This window comes from Stegastes partitus, unplaced genomic scaffold, assembly GCF_000690725.1.
Source record: "Stegastes partitus isolate 25-593 unplaced genomic scaffold, Stegastes_partitus-1.0.2 Scaffold13, whole genome shotgun sequence".
NCBI lineage: Eukaryota > Metazoa > Chordata > Actinopteri > Pomacentridae > Stegastes > Stegastes partitus.
Genome location: NW_007577744.1, coordinates 1,548,097 through 1,566,030, shown reverse-complemented (window position 1 = coordinate 1,566,030; position 17,934 = coordinate 1,548,097). Strand labels below are relative to the sequence as shown.

The 17,934-nt window shown below is 42.5% G+C and overlaps 1 protein-coding gene across 2 annotated transcripts in view; it reads right to left on the bottom strand.

Annotated features, from left to right (window-relative positions):
- The window catches only part of LOC103362444 (drebrin-like protein A), a 33,675-nt gene extending 25,309 nt beyond the window's left edge, over nucleotides 1-8,366 (bottom strand). For both annotated transcript variants that reach the window (XM_008288804.1, XM_008288812.1), the window contains exon 1: nucleotides 8,015-8,366. In XM_008288804.1, the coding sequence (XP_008287026.1) occupies nucleotides 8,015-8,106 (92 nt within the window). In that variant the 5' untranslated portion in view covers nucleotides 8,107-8,366. The remainder of the gene's footprint in view (nucleotides 1-8,014) is intronic.
- Between the last annotated feature and the right edge of the window lie 9,568 nt (nucleotides 8,367-17,934).

The window sequence follows — 17,934 nt, the reverse complement described above, 5'->3', positions numbered from 1 at the left end:
TGCATCAAAGTTATGGGACCACAAAAAACATGATGGCATCTTATCTTCACCCATTTCCTTCAGTTAAACAAAGTAAAGTCTCAAGTATCACACATCCACTTCGACCTTATTTGGCCCGTCTTCTCTGCAGCAGCCTCTCTTCATGCTTTGATCCTTTCTTCACTCCTCTTCACCTGTCCTCTCATCTTCCCCTTTCCTCCTCTCTATCACTCCCCCAAGTTCTATCATTTGCAGATTCTGCGTTTCAAAAACCTCTTGTCCGGGGCGACCCAGCTCAAACTTGCTTTCGCTCCGCTGTGATTCTTTCTCTTTCCTGCCACATATTGTCCTTTCTCATCTACTTATTCCTCTATATTTCTTACCAAGTGTCCTTGTCCATTCATTGGCAGACCCTTCCCAGCCTCCTCAGTGCCTCTCCACTCATCTCCCTCAATTCATTCAATCTCTCTTAGCAAACAACCTAGCTTTCCCACCAGGGTCGTCAGGACAACAGAGCGCCCTCCGGCTCTCCACGAGGACCCACAACCCAATCCCACCACCGGCAAGTGAACAAACACTGCAGGAGAAAGGCGAGTGGAGTTCCCAGTCGAGACCCTGCATTCAATGCTGCAAGATGCGAATCGTTAACCCCTCATGAATGTCATGACTATAACCTCTTTTGGTGAACGCTGCTTATGATATCTTGTACTGTCTGGACAGCTACAGGAATGATGAAGAGGGGTGTGTCTTTACTGAACTGGCCAACCGTGTATATGTGTATCTGCATGTGTTTGTGCACTCAAATATGTACGAAATGTGCCATGTTTGTGTCTGACGATCTCATAATTGTGCAATTAAAAGCAAAATGACAATAAATATGTCATTGTCTCTCATGCACTCTCTGGCTGTCAGGCACTGCTTGTGTTGTGTTTGGCACGGAATGAGCCTCAGCAACACAGGACATGACAAAATGTTTCAGCATGCCCTTGGTTACTTTCACAACATTCATTCAGACTCTTTATTCTCAGGATAATCCAGATGCTAAAGAGAAGCAGCGGACTTTAAAACACCAGACCTTCTAGATCTTACACAGAAACAGTGTAACAGCTTACATATAACAAGGACGCATAGGAGAAAGCCTTTATTTGCTCTTAAACTAAGACTATTTAAGTTATTTCTTTGCCTCACTATATCCTGCTACAGCACTTTTTAATCTCCATGCATGGCAACATTGTTAATACAGGTAGGTTACTGTCGAATCTAGTAACAGATCTTATCTTTGGCAGATACTGCAGCTCACATACACGTAAATATCAGTATAATAATATATGTCTGTGATATCATGTTGTTGCTCAGACGTCCCCTAAAAGTGCCTCACTGGGCTTAGGACGCACACGCAATCGCACACATTCCGCGCACTGCATTCAACCTCTTGCCAGTGCTTGAAGAAACACTAAAATACAGATGTTTTAGACAGCTATCTGACACACCCTTGGAAATACCACTCTGTCTGCGACACTCGAGGCTCAATAGTTAAATTAAAGCGGCATAATGTAACTTTATGTAACTTAACACTCGATTTTTCAGCGCATTCTCAAGAATTATCAAGTTCCACAAGGACATAGTTTTCCAACGAAGTATCGCAGCTGTTATCTTTGAACTGCAAAGGAGAACAATAATGTATTTGTGGCGTCCGATGCTGTAGGCAGAAAAAGGAAAGATTTCCAGTGGAAACAATGTGCAAAGGGCATCTGCATTGCAATCAACAGATCGGAGGCTCTTGAACAAACAAAAGAGGGATTTGATAAAAAGGTCAGGTGTAAGGAGGACTGCCAAAATACTTGGAGGATTATTGTTTGCAGTGATCTTTATAGAAAACTTTTAATATAACAAAAAACAGACACACCACACCTGCAGGATACAATATCTTTTCTGAGGTAGCAGCTCTTTACTTTGTTCCTGTTGGACAATTGACACCACCGCAAATAACAGCACAGCAGTGCCCTAAAGTCATGAAACATTAATTACCAACCTTTGGCATCTTCTGTGGGGCAGTTACAAGTCACACATGAACACAGTGTCAATTTGTGGTCCTCCACCCAACAGCTTGCACACTGAGGAACACACACATACAGAGGCATACACACAATACACACACAATACACACATACTGTATAACCTTCTGCAGTCATGTCTCATCATGCCTAAAACCTACTATTACACTGCACCTTCATCTTGGACCCCAGATGATTCTAAACAATATTTAAGGGAGTAGTAAGCAGTTGTTTAGTGATAACTGCTCAAATCATTCTCTAAGTTCATCTAAACAGAGACACATATAACAGCCATTATCGCCATCATTGTCATCATCTTTCAACATGCCACCCACAGACCTGCTCGCACAGGCAGCTGAGGATGCTTTTTTGGAGGAGGTACAACCTACACAGTGCAGAGCATTTTGTAATCTTTTAAACAACTTTTAAAAGCCTTCATTTAACCTGCATGCATATGTGCAATTGTAGGACATTTGTGCACTTAATCATTGTCCTAATGTCACTCCAAAAGCACTTCAGTGGACGAAGTACCACTCTGATCAGCCTAAATTAGAGCTCAAGTGCTCTGGTGTCCAGCCAAGGAACCCCTCCAGTTGGGTCAAGTTCTACCGAAGCACCAAAAAGGGTGCAACGAGGCTTTCATGGCAAAAATAAGGGACAGGATGCAGGCTTGTTTAGAAATCAGTGGTGGTCTATGTCACACAGGCAGCTACTGTAAGTCAATATACAGGAAGCAAGGATAGAGACAGAGAGAGAGAAAGAGAGGACTGCTGGGCACTGGTCCAGTGTACCCGTCCTTTTGCTTCCCATACTGCTATTTATATCAAGGATCAATCAAACGTGTCCTGTTATCATTCAGCCTGATAACAACACTTTCTGCAGCCTTTGAAGTTTCATCCTGAACAGCAGGAGGAAACCAACTGGACTGCTTGGTTTCCTTCAGAGGGATTCCACAGTAAGGTGATCAGTAGGATCATAGACCACCTTTACCGAGCTAGATGGAGGTTACACAACAAATTGTGTGTCATCAATATGCTTCTGGGTGTTTTTTTTAGACAGGTGGGTCTTTGCAGAAAAATTAAGGAAATGAACAAAAAAGCAGAACCTGTGTATGGACGTTTAGACAATGAGCAGCTTATTGGTAACAGTACGACGGTAGTGGTTGTCTCTTTACAAGCAAGGTAGCTGACTCGCTGTACTTGCACATATAATCCCCCTCAGGAGTCGGGAAATACTGCACACCTCCAAACAGGCCGAATCACTCAAGCATGTGCATCCACAAATGCATTTTGCCTTCCTCCCTCCCATCCTCCCTCCACACCCACAGGTGTATTCCATCCAGCACGTAACTTTAGACCCAGGGACTCTTTAGGTATCAGTTAATCATGCATGAGCCTGTGGAAATTCTGGCAAGTAGGAGCAACACAAACACCCCAGGCCTTTGCTGAAATAAAGGCCCCTTCATTTATCATCAACAGGAGAGTCCCTTCACAGGAGATCAGAGGCCTGGAGTGGAGGGATAATGTGTTGCGTCTTAAATAAAAATGGGTAAGATTAATTACTGAAGTTTCCCGCAGACTTTCGAAACCTTAAAAAAACAGAAATGAAGATAATATAAAAACATAACCCTGTAATTAATGGATTCAAAAGGTTGTATGGCATCTTTAGTATTTCCCATCAGTTTACAACCAGTGAAAAACAGCATCTTGGATATCACTGATAGTTTAAGTTTACGGAAATAAGGTGGACGCCTTTAAAAAATAAGTGTTGCTAGAGGTGAATTTCTACTTCAAAGAAATGCTAAAACTGAAACACTATATCTGTAATACTGCGATCATTACCATTTGATGACAGCTCACATGGCAGCTACACTTCTGCCAAACACAGATCCTAAAGAAGGCTTTGCATCATTCACCAGGAAGTTCTTTCAAGTCGGTGAGGAACTTTAGGCAATAACAACAATTACATCACAGTATATCACCCTAATAATACACAGTGTCTATTAAAAGTGTATTAAAAAGTATACATCCGCCTTCTTCATGAGCTACATGCAACCTCTGTCAGGTTGCATGTAGCTCATGAGTGAACATTCCTTTTCAAGTGCAGCCACAAATTCTCAACTGGATTGAGGTCCGGTCTCTGACTCGGCCACTCAAGAACATTCACCTTGATAAACAAATCTACTTAGTCAAAGTTCTCTTGCAAACTGCATCAGGTTGTCCCCCAGGATTTCCCTATACATTGCTGCATTAATTTGACCCTCTACTTTTGCAAGCCTTTTTGGGCCTGCTGCTGAGAAACATCTCCACATCATGATGCTGCCACCACCATGCTTCACGGTGACAATGGTGTGTTTGTGATGAGGTGCTGTGTTTGGTGTTCGTCAAACATAACATCTAGTCTGATGGCCAAAAAAAGTTACATTTTAATTTCATCAAACCCAACAACCTTCTTCCAGCTGACCTCAAAGTCTCCCACATGCCATTTAGCAAACTCTAGTTGGAATTTAATGTGAGACTCTGTGATTTTCTCTTTGCCACTCTCCCGTAAAGCTTTGACTGGTGGAGAACAGGCAACGCTTGCTGTATGCACAGTCTCTATCATCTCAGCTGATGAAGCTTGTAACTCATTCAGGAGTCATAGCTGTCTTGGTGGCCTCCCTCGGTTTTTGAGGACAGCCTGCTCTATTCAGATTCATGCATGAGGATTTAACTGTACTCCAAGGGATATTCTGAATTGGAAACCTGCTTATATTCATCGTCTGACTTATATTTTTCAATAACCTTTCATGGAGTTGCTTGGAGCGCTCTTTTTTCTTCATGTTGCGGTCAACAGTACTGATTCACCAGCGACTGGACCTTTCAGATACAGACATCTTTATACTACAATCACCTGAGACACATTTACTGCACTCAGATGACCTCCATTTCACTAATTGTGAGACTTCTAGCACCAATCAGAAGTAACTGTGTTGAATTAGGAGTTACTTTAAAGAGTGGGAATACTCATGCAATCAATTATTTTATATTTTCCATTTTTCAATAACTGACATTACCTTGTAGAAATCTGTTTTTACTCTGACATGAAAGATTCTGTATAATTCAATATTGAGTGTATATAAAATATCTGACCCAAGTCCAGGGATAGACACTCAGTCAGGCCAGCCATTGTAAACAAGACTTTGTACTGTAATGACTGCATGGTCAAATAATACAGTTTTTCTCTTTTAAATCAAGATTAAATCAAGACAAGCTTGATTGCTGTACGAGCATTCTGTCTGACGTGAATCACTGTGTTACTAAAGTGAAATCAGATATTTACTTTATGTGTCACTACCTGACTACAATAATCCCTACAAGATAACACATACCACAAGCGTAGCACACGGCGTCAAAGTGTGACTTGTGAGTAAGAGGTCTGTGAAGCAGTTGCGTTCGGCCTCACCATGGGGTTCGCAGATGTCCAGATACGGCCTACACCCACATCTCAATAGGAATTCCTATCTGATACGCTTTGCAAAACTAAAACAATTCTGTAAACATTCTTCTAAACCTACCCACACCCCTCCTTTCTTTAACATGCTTGGCTAGGCTGGCGCTGTAGTGTATTTGCTACTTGGCAGGAGGACACCCCTGGTAATTCATGCTGCTTTGCTCATATTTACTGCCTCAGAAGTGCTAGAACTACAATTTGTACTTTTTTGTTTTGTTACACAATGACAAGTAAATGACATAAATCCTGATTTCTTTTGCGAAGAATTATAGCCGATTCCTTCTCGGGGGATTACACTTTGTCACTGGGACTTTTCTTTCTGTCTCCTAAAGCACACAAACACATAACACGTGCACACAGTACAAGTTTCCAGCCTTGGAGTAACACACTTTGTAGTCCCTCAGCAGTCTGGGAGACTAAGCGGAGACCTCCAAGGCTGCATGTTGGAGCAGAGAGGTCTGAATGAAGGATGCATTGAAATTGCTCCTTTTTTTCTTCAGTCTCACCCACAAAGGGTCTGTTTCCCATTCAGGACACAAGGTCATTAGATAATACACACAGGGACCTCAAGGCCACACAGTGGGGGCGGGATCCTTCAACAAAAAAAAAAAAAGCCTCCTATCCCTCCCCATGCAAACTTCTCAACAGCCACAACCCACTATAATAGTCTCTGCAGGATGCAAATGCACAATAAACACACTGACATGCAAACTCGCACGCATGCACATAAAATCCCTCCAACACACATATGCAGAGTGGGTGAGGCCGTCTCAGCAGTTTGACAGTGGGAATCATGACATCATCGTGTCCCCCTTCCACCGCTCTATTCAGCCACAGCAGAGTTATTTAGCCTTCTAAAGTGTGCTCAATGAATGCTTGAGGGATGTCTTTCTCTCTCTCTCTTGCTTTCTTTTTCCTCTCTTGTAAGTACAAACAGATGTATGTATTAGTGCATGTTTGTGGGATAGTCTGATAAGCAGCTGGTTGTCAGGCACCACATCCATACTTGTTGTTCATTTATAAACTTGAAGCTCTCAAATGAGGAATTGCTGGATCAGGGAAGCGTCAGTACGGAGCTGTTGCTATGGGATTTTTTAAAAAAAACTCCACAGTGATACTGAACATGGAAATTTTAAGAGATTTTCCAAATGCAAGAGAGAGTGGAAACTAAGAAAGTTGTGCCTTATGGGGATTGTCTTTCCACCCCGTTCAAGAAGATGTCAGATTTCAGCTTGTCAAGGTTAACTCGGTGCACTGAGTCTTATTTCCTGAATGGCGTCATTAGCTCAAAACCCAACTCAGGAAGAAGGTAGGAAGAGAGGGATGTGAGGCAGAGGAAGATGAAAGTGAGAGAATCAGCCCATTGCTTCCAAATGAGTGTGAGGCTGGGCCTTGGGTTATTTTTCTAAACTTCATCAGTTGAGGGGATACGTGGCAAGAAAAGGGGTCATGGTGCATTTAATTCCCACTGCATTAGATAAGCAGAGCCAGTAACAACACCTTTGCAGCTGCAGATGACAATACCACACACACGGCAGAGGAGAAGAGGAAATGGAGGAAGAAGATTACACAGGCAGACTGGTATTGTTTGGAAAAGATGGAGATCACCATAGTGACAGACCAGCCAAACCCTATGACAAAAGGACAGAATGAGCCATGTGCCAGGCTCTCAAGTTACAGCATGACAAGGTCTCACATATGCCTGAGCAGAATTAATGACGTGAATAATTTCAAGTTGCCACATGTTAAAGAAACAAAGTGTTTAAATTAAGTTCTTCTGCACACTTGACTGTACATCTTTAAACTTGAACTGTAGTTTGGATGCTGGTTCTGTATTTCTAGACCATTCTAAATAAGAGGTCTTAAATATTTCTTCCTACACAACCTCCATGTAGTGATACATTTTAATTCATGTCATTGTTTAGACACTCATGTATGCAGCACTGTCTGTCAAACTGAAGGGCCTCTCCCTGAAAGACAACCCCTTGTCAAAGATCAGCACATCTGCAGAAACACGATCCGATGAAGCCTCAGAAAATCCTAGGGGGGAAGAATAGCAGAGTCACGGAGCGCAGGGCCCCGGTGAGGGCAGCGGGCTGCTGGCCAGGTGCTGCGCTCTGAGCCACACCAGCCGCCTGGCGTGCGTCATGGACGGCAACTAAAGTCAATGCAAACCAGCCGGTACACATATATCATTACTGGACTTGTAAGTATAGTCCAGGTTGCTTTGTTGCCTCTGTGCTCGCCACCATATCCCCTCAGTGGATTAATTGAAATCAAGCTTACGCAACTCTGGTAGTGCGTAAAAAGACGCATTCGGTAAAACAAGATGGAGAACACGAAAGTTTTGTTTAACGATTCAACTTGCATTTGTTGTTGTGCCATTGGTATGGCGCAGAATATTAAAGCTGACATTTAATCCAACGTGTCATGACAAAGAGAAATGAGGTTTTGCTGTGGCAGGTACATGCAATTTTTGCAAGCGTTACCAGTTGGTGGAGGAGCGGGGGTTGAGGATGTCCTCTTTGGCCGTGAGCAGCGACAGGCTGTAGGTATCAAGGTTGACCGTTCGCGTGCTCATGATGGCAAAAAAAAAGTTTCCAGACCACTCCCGCAGCTTCTCTTTTCACAGGTCCCGATGGTTTTCGGGGGTCGGAGTATCTGATGGAAAACGGCCACAGCGGGAACAGCCTACTGATGGTCGGCCAAGAAAGCTGCAGTAAAAGTACGCAGGTTCATGCAACTGTGGGCTTTAGGTCCGAATTGGAAGCGATCCGTGCAGGGCGCTGCGCACTCACAGCGTGGAGGAGACTGTGACTGCACTCTGGGTCTTTGTGCAGCTGGGTAGAATAAGTTTTCACTAAAAAGCCCCACCTCCCGTTGAGAGAGTGGAAAGCATAATGACTTCGCTAGCTGGGTCACTTGGAGGAAAAGTGTTCACAGTGCAGCAACACTTACTGATCATTAAAAAAAACACTCATTTCCTGCCTTAGTGTTCATGTGATAACTTTTGTCTTCTGAGAGGACTTCCCTGCTTCTCACTTGCCTCAAGCTGTGATCTATACAGTCGTCCTCAAATGTATTCATACCCTTCCATTAAAGAAAAGGCAAAATTCACAGTAGTCACTAAAAAAACTAGAAACTGAAAAAACTAATAATAAATTAAAATTTGCTAAATTGTAATTTAGTGAAATAAAACATTGCTTTTGAACTGTAGGTGGAGAAAAAAAATAAGAAAAAAAAAAGAAAAAAAACTGTCCCTGACGAATTAGAGCCTTTTACTGATGAACAGTGGGCCAAAATCGATATAGTTGTCAACAGGTGCAGAAGTCTGATTGAGAGTTACAGAAAACACTTGATTGCAGTGATTGGCTCAAAGGGTTGATCAACAAAATATTAGTTTACGGGTCCCATCATGCTTGTTCAATTTTTTTTTTCTTTTTTTAATATTTCTGTTGAACCACAATTCAAAAGCAAAGTCATGATTTTCTTTAAATTTGTACTTCTTATTACTTTTGACAATTTCAACTTATTTCAGTGACACCTGTTTTTTTTCCTCCTTTAATGGGAAGGTGTGAATACATTTAAGGACAACTGTAGATATTTAAAGTAAAGCAGAGAAGTTGTTGCACCACATTTCCACATAATAACAATGAATGCGTGACAACTGGCCCACAGCATGGAGCACGCCTCTAAAATCTATTATTTTGCAAGTTTTTTTATTTTTGAAAATTCTGGTAATATCATTGATGACAAAGCTTTTGTCTGAAGACAAAAAAAAAATCTGAATAGGAATTGTTGGTGTCCTTTAGAGGGGCTGCGAGGGCAGTGCGGCACCTTTGGATCTGTCAGTCTCTCTTTGTGTCTTTTTTTGTCTTTGAATCGGCCCCCACTGGCCCTTGGCAGACTCCAGAGAAGCCATTTACAGTGCAGGCAATCTCTCAACAAGCCAAAGAAGGCCCAATTTCATGGGAACTGAGTCTGAAGCAGGCAGCACATGCAAAAAAAAAAAAAAACAGGGAAGGCTGTTTCAGTGTTTCAGAACGGCTGGGGGTCTGTTCAACTGCTGCCCAACAGTGACAATTTAACACACACAAACTGACCACACACACAAACGCTGCTATGCATTCATGCACAGACTCACACAAGAACTCTCCCTCCAGACCTGCAAACCCATCTGAGCGCACACTTCCACACTTGTGCACTGGTATTTGCCTGTGGGTCAGTGGCACAAGGGTTTAAGATGCTGGATTATGGAAACGCTCCTAAGCGCTCTAATTTACTTAGCAGCCATTCTTAGATAATCCAGGACAGATGCAGAGGATAAAAGTCACAGGTTTCTATATTCTGATCTGACAGGCTCAGGTGGGATTTGTCCACATAAAATTTAACTTCAGATCACTTTTCCCGACCTTTAACACGGTACGACACGTTATTCGCTGCTGAAGGTTTGATCTGGTAACAGTTCACAATGGCTGAGTAATCCTCTGGTGAATGCTGGATTGACACAGTCAGCCGATGCAATCCCTCGTGAAAAAAAAACAAAAACACGTCTTTGTGTGCAAAGAGTTTCCATTTTCGTTTTTGTATTCCTCCATCTTGGGACCATTTTTTACTGTCAGAGTTGCTTAGAAATAAAGAATAGGTCTACGATGCGAACCGTTTCTTACTCATTTAACGATTTCAATATTTCGATGAGAGGAGACTAAGCCAGACATTTTTGGTTCATTGCCATAACTTAAATAAGAAATGAAACTGTGACCAAAATCTGACATACTCTTCAACTGTGAAGCCCACATCTGGTAAACCCTTACTGTAAAACCATGTGAAAAATGTTGTATGAGCAAGCATGCTGCACACTCCGACTCTGCTTTTTTGGCTCGGAGCTCGCATGCCACAAGGACCGGGGCCGTGACATCCCCATACCACTATTATTCTTACAACTTCCTGCTATTAGGGGCTCTTCTGCCCTTCCAGCCTTTCAGTCCTTCGCTGTGGATGTGAACTGCAATGCTGTTCTGCTCCACTTCAGAGGACTTTGGCATTTCCTCTGGTGGGGTGCGGTGGCAGCTGTTGTTGGAGATGGGGTCTAAATGTGGGAGTGATTGTGTGTCCAGTGGGGATTTGGATGTGTGTGTGTGTGAGTGGGCTAATGGGGATTTTCTCCTCATTTACGGAAACTTCTTCTCCAAGTTGTGATAGGCTTTTTGTTCAGTTTCCTGCCTTCCTGACACAGTCTAAACTAATAGTATGAGTGTGGGTGATGTAGTGCTGAATGGCCACGTCACACACAACATCCTCTAAGAGTTTCCCATGTTGCTCTTAAATTCAGCCTCAATTAATGGACATGTTTGTCTTTTTTGAAAATTCCGTACCTGTTAAGACATCCTCGTGCATGCGACCGTTCCATCAGCTTATGATGAGTGGCGTTGCATAACTCACAATTCATAATCCCCCCTCTGAATTGACAAAATAAACTTCTGCTCCTAAACAAACCACCTCACGCATGGGTATCTCCAAACCTTCCCTGTGCTGCGTAAAAGGCTCGCATGTCAGGTTTACGAGCGCTCAGACCTGATGCGTGGTGGTAAAAGTTCACGATTCGGAGTTCAGAGGTCACAGCTTGAGTTTGTCCTCCTGTTTCGCTTTTACCTCGCTAATAATATGTTTTCCAGGTCTCCTCTCTTCACACTCCGACAGGCCAGGACCTCCCCTGCCTACTTAGCGTGCGCTGTCACATTTACGTGCGTATGAACAGTTGGAATGGTTGTAATCTTCTGTTCGCGTTGTCATAAATACGGCCCTTTGCTATGACATTACCCCATTGTGCTGTGAATTTACTGTTTAACAGTGTGAGCTTCTGGAATGTGTTTTCACTGCCATTCACGCCATGCTGTATTTCACACAAGTCTCGCTACGCAATATGAGCCGATGGAAGAAAAACAAAACTCAGAAGCTGTATAGAGGATATAGTTTCACAATTTAACCAAAATATATCTCCTTGTTGAAAGCTACATTCATGTTCACCATCAACAATCACAGCAGACAGGATCAGTGTGGGATTTATGTGAGATTAAACTAAATATATTTCATGGTTTATTGCATATTATACGAGGATTAAAAAAGCGGCACATAAATTATCCTTCTTTTTTTTTTTTTGCTCTTCAGGGTGAATGCCTATGTAGAACCTGAGATTTATCAAGCACATGTTATTTCTGGAGCTTGAGAATGAAGGTAAAGATTCATTTGTGATTTTAAGACGTTGAGTTTTCTCCTGATGAATGTTTTACAACTGCAGTTGGTGTCTTTATAAGCGCATGTGGGCTTGGCAAGAACCGTAACTTAACCAATTTAGTCAGTTTGCTATATTACTATGGTATTATTTGACTTTATTTATTTCACCGTAGCATCTTTTTCTCACCTCCTCTTGTCTTACAGTGCGTAGCTCAGACGAGGAGCCTTATTATTGCTTTCTTGGAGGTATGTGTAGATAATGAAGTGGATGTGGGGGAGGCTCTGATGACTGGGACTGAGTGGAAGTCACACCAGTCACAAGCGATATGCCAGTAATGTACAAACATTCATCAGACAGTCGAACTCACAAATGTATCAGCAGCTGGAGGCCAAACACACCATGACAAACCCTTGAAACACAATTGAGGTCAATTCAGGTTCCAGGCAGGCGCGTTAAGGGAAGGAAACAGAGATATGCAGCAAAGTTGGAAACTTGTCAGGCAGAAGCAGAGAAAGAAAAGACAGTAGATATGGCACAGACAAACAAACCTCTTTGCACAGAGACAGAGAAAGCGAGAGCTCCGTGAATCTGGGTGTCTTCTCATCAGGCTTCCAGGTGAGGTCACTGCTCAGCTATGCGCCTTCACAACAACCGTGAGATATCTTTCCCTTGGGCCTCAGTGTGCACAAGAGTGTGCACACACACGAGTGTGCGTGTGCACGTATGTGTTATGTGCAATTTGAAATCACATTCTCACCTCTGCAAAGACAATAAAACAGGATTTTTCATATTGGCGCTGGTTTTTCTCTCCACTTTGTCTCACGAGGAATGAATAAACATAAGCTTTTGACTTCTTCGTTTCAAGATCGCCTCGCTTCAGTGAAATATGACAAACTCGAACAAATGGAGAGATTATGCAGGAATAAAAAAAAAGAGAGCGCAAATTTCTTTTCAAAACAAGGTCCCTGTGCCTTCTACTCCAATACAGAGTAGCCTTTAAATTAGATCGTGGTGTCAGCATGATGAAGTATTCATAAACCTTGCTTTGAGAGGCCCTGATTTAGAGATGCGCGCATGTGTGCGTGGGGTTCAGGGGCAGTTTTGTTTACAGAGCAGACGTTGGGGAGGTCTAGACCAACATCATTTAAATGAAACACACTTTGAGGAGGATGAAATATGCAGAGGAATGAGCTGTCACTCAACCCATGGGCCTTCTTTTACATTTGGTATTACAAGTTTGTCTATTTTTCTAAGAAATGTCAAATGTCATGTGTTTATTTGTGAGGGTGTGTTAAGGATATCCTTGAAAGTTTTGAAGCTTTCAAAATACCTCTTCAGTTGAATAACAACGATGGTGTCCCTCTTTGAGATTTAAAGTTTCGCCTGACTGATTATCACACTCTTCAAAGCCAGGCAGAGTCCAGATTAATCTATCTGATCATTTATTTCACTTCCTCATACCTGCATGGTCCATGAAAACACCTGATACGATCGAATTGTGCAGGTCTGCCCTGTGCAACACTGTCTCTTGCCCTCCATTCATCTCATCTTATCTGCTCGCAGGAGAACCCTAGGAAATGAGAGCCAGATGTGGTGATGTCAGCTCGTGTCTGCGACTCCAAAGTTGCGTTCTACGAGGCTGTGGTGCGAGAGCAGGGGCAAAGTTTGTGGGAAATTTGAACACAGCCCACGGCGCAAACAGCTGATGCAGCAGAAAGGTCTGTAATCAGTGTTCAAACCGATTCTCGTGACCATAGCTGTTGAGGTCACTGCTACAAAAAGCCAATAAATTCCTCCATTTACAAGAGAATGAAAGGAAAACTGCTCTACGTCATTAGCTATTAAGAGTTTGTTAGCTGGCAGCCTGACGGGTTTGTTTTCCGAGAAGGGTTAACAGAGTGTGATTGTAACACACACACACACACATAAAGATGGCATATGGACACGAATGTTCCACTCGCCGCAACCGCCACCTTCTCTTGTCGCTCCTCTAAAGTTACCGATCGTAGACCACATCACTAAACATCTCCATGGCAACACTCGCCTCCCATGTTTCTGTGGGTTTCTGTGATCCCTTACCAGACTTTATTAAAAGTCTCAGCTCACAGCATGTTGATCTTGATGATGCATGTGTTCAGGGAGCCACTCGATCACAGTTTGCTGACTCAATCTCTCTTTCATCTAAAGTTCAAAGGGAATGTAAAAAAAAAAAAAGACATGCAAGAAAATATTGTATGTACATGAGACAGACAAAGCTATGAAAATTTAGTGTTCGGGGTATAGGATGTGTTTTGTGTTATTGGCTCTACTCCCAACAGAATGGTCACAGCATTAATAAATGTAATGACTGTCCAATTTGAGCTTATAACATGTGACTTGGCTCTGCTGACTTAAACCATTATATTGTAGTGTTTTGGGTTCAAGATGTGCGAGGGACACCCTGAGCCTCATCAAAGCCCAGTCTTTTATTTTCAGTATCACAAAATCACAAAATAAACTGAGTGTGTGTAATACACTGAATGAAGTACCACAAAAGCTTTGATTGATACTGAAAAACAAAAGGTTATACAACAGATTCCATTCAAAAATACTGTCCTTTCTCTCTCCTTTTTTTTTTTTTTTTTTTGCTGTTTATCACACATTAGGTCTGCACAGTTGTTTTGTTTCCACTAGGTGGCACAGTTGCATCAAAATGTGCAAGAGTTCATGTAGGGCTTCAGACAAAGGAGACAAAAGAAAAGACTGGTGGAATGAAAAAAGCAGTTTCTCTTTTTTTTTATCCTTTGAGAATTAACATTTTGAGAGTTTCATGGCCATAGTTTACACAGTGTACTGTGGAGGTTGTATATATATATATATATTATGATACAGAAAGTAAGCGCATCAGAAATCCCATGATATTTCATCCTTCCATTCTCAACAAACTGGGATTACTGTGTGAAGCTTGCACTCTGAGACATTACATAAAATAAGGCAAAGGTCATTACTCAAGTCCTATATACTAAGAAAGGATTACTGTACTATTGTATATTATGATAATACCAAAAAACATTAGCTCACTTGACTATGGTGAGCACGATGATATAATCCTGCTTGAAACCAGTAAGTACAATAGTATTGATCAATTTGGGAGGGAAACACTGTAATGTGCATTTTTATATTAAAGACATGAATTGTTTCAACAGACAGCTAAAATCAGCATCAGTTAATTTTCAAATGGTGTGTCTTTGTATTGTCTAATTTAGAATGTTTTATCAACCAATGACCGTTTATATCATAATGCTAATTCCTATTACTACTATTTTGTTGATATTCTGTCTATTGACATCTATTGATCGTTACACCGTTTTTGTGATTTTGTGTCTGTACGCCACCACAATGAATTTGAAATCACACCATCTATACGTAACTAAAGTGCAAACTTGCAGCTTTAAATTAGGCAAAAACAATGCAAACTGTTTAGATCCTACAATCACTTTTTGTCGCCCCTTCAGTTTCACAAGCTCAAAGGTCATTGGTCAGCTGTAAAGACATATTTAAATGATAAAAGTTCTGAGAAGCATCCAGATCAACAATATGGTACATTTTTAGACAGAAAGAAAGCACTGGCAACATAAAGTCAACATAAAGACCATCAAAGACAATTAAAGTGGATGATCACAGAATTATTTCCTTGGTTAAGAAAACAACAACATCTAGCCCAGTCAAGAACATCCTAGATGAGGTGAACACATGGTTGTTAAAGTCCTCAACGAGGAGACGCCTTCATAAATGTAAATACAGAAGGTTTACTTTAAAGTACAAACCACTGGGAACATGATTGACTTGTTCCAGGATGATGGGAAGAGAAGAGTATAGAAGAGGAAGTGCTTATGAGCCACAGTATCACAAGGTTCCTCTTCATTCACTACTTAAGTCCAGCCCACTCACTTAGTGGTGCTTTAAAACCGAGGCAGCCTTCATTCATTCATTCATTCACATCCACCTCACCACCAGCCTCTACAGATCTCCACTGCTGTTCATCTCCTCATCAGAGATCCCTCATGCAGGTTATAAAACTCAGTGTTTGGAGATTTGTTCTTACCTTCTGACTGTGATCATGTCCGGGCGGCCGATCCGTCTTGAACGTGGGTTTGCAGCATTAAAACCAAAGCGGTCCAGTCTCTCAGAAACTGACAACACGTGTCCTGAACGCGGGAAAATCACCTTTCACCCTCCTCAGAGAATATCAAAATCCAGTTAGAGCTTCTAGCAGTCAAATCCGACCTCCAAGCGGAGCAAGTCATCACTAATTTTTTTGATCTGCTTCGGCTACATCAGCTCATAACTTCAGTCCACCTAAGGAAACGTCGGGTGTCCCAGCTCCGCCCATCCCGTCGGTCCACCGGCCCCAGTTCCTCCGGGAATATCAGAGATTTAACCACCTTAATCCACCTCCGGAAGGCCTCACATCTAACCTTCCCTCCGGTCTCCTCCGGGCATCCACCAGTGTCTCTTCTACACATCATAAACTGTCATTCAAGTCCAAAAATCCAAGTTTCCTCGACGAATGTTACCTGCCATACAGCTTCCGGGTTTGTCCACTGTCTCCGCCCACCAGCGTGACGTCACGACTGAGCCACCACAGCACCGTGACTCGTGCAGCTCCAGCGCCCCCTGCTGGTACGGCCCTTCTCCTTCATCTATAGCCGTGTGCCCTCACCTCTACACCCACATGCTGGCAGGTAATTAAATCAATCTGGTTAAATTATGTTCAGCTCATCTGAGTCAGGCTTGGGAGGAAACGTCTTGATGGTTGTGTTGGAAGATCACTTATTCTCAAGATCATGATTCCAGGCGATCATAGGATATTTCAATGACTGTTTAAGGTAGCTTTTCAATCTTATAGGTGAAACTTAAAAAAAAAAAATGTCTGGGACAGTAACTGATTCTCAGCTCCTGGTGACATGCTTGACACCGCACATAATCTCATATATCAGGTATTATATTTCCTTTGTATCAGGTCACTATAAAAGTGCCTTTCCATATCAAATTAAATCAAATCAAGTTTTTACATACACAGTAGTACAGGCAAGATGAGAGAGCTTTTCTTCAGGATCATTTAATTAGTAAGTTATGCAGAATGAATGTCTGGGATAGGCAAGACACTAAACGTTCACTCTCGCTGCCTCCTGAAGGGGCTGCTGCATCCATGCGCGCCGCCATCATGTTGAACATGGTGAACCTCTTCAGGTCCCGGTAGGTCTTCAGGGACACAAAGACACATGGTGAAGCCACAGATGCTGCCCAGAGCTAGCCGTCTATCTGTCCGTCCGGAACAATGTCGTCCCCTCCAGCTGTATGTCCATCTGGGATGTTGTCATGGAGCCATGTTTCTGTTAAAGCAAACACACAGCAGTCCCTCCACTCTCTGCGGGTTTCTCTCAGCAAATGTAGCTCGTCCAGCTTGTTGTCGAGGGAGCGGACATTGGAGAGTAACTGCCGGTGTAGTCTCCGATCGGACTCCATGTTAGAGTAGTATGTCCAAATCACAACCAGCCGCCACGACTTTTAGCACCATTCACTGTTCTGACGCCCAGCAAATTCTCCCGCAAGTTGTGCGGAATGAACGTCTGGGATAGACAAGACACTCGTAACGTTCACTTTCATTGTCTCCTGAAGGGGCCACTGTCTGGGCCTATGTTCATTTGTGTGCATCCAGCATGCCGCTGATGCTCTGCATCCAGATGTGAAGGTTGTGCATGCTTGCACAAAATCAAAGGAAATGCCATCATTGTCGACCTTTTACATAGTCTCATATCTCACATAGTAGATTTTCTTTGTATCTGTATCTTCGTTGCATTCAGATGAAAAGGTCATGCTACTTGCATGAATTCAAAGGAAACGCAACACACTTGTCACTACACAAAAGCTAATTTCATTGAAGTCAGTTTCATTTCAAGGTGACTCTGCTCATCTTCTCCCCTCTGAAGCACAGGTTTGGGGATTTGTGATCTCAGGGACTGTCTGTGTCGTGCTTGCTCAGATTGTTCCAGAGCATCACTCAAGCAGAGTCACAGCCAAACACAAATGCATGTCGTTCCAAAATATATGATTAAATCTAACAAAGTGTCCTGTCGGAAGCACAATTTAAGAAACCCAAGTGATTCATAGAGCAACAAAATGTTCTTAAAT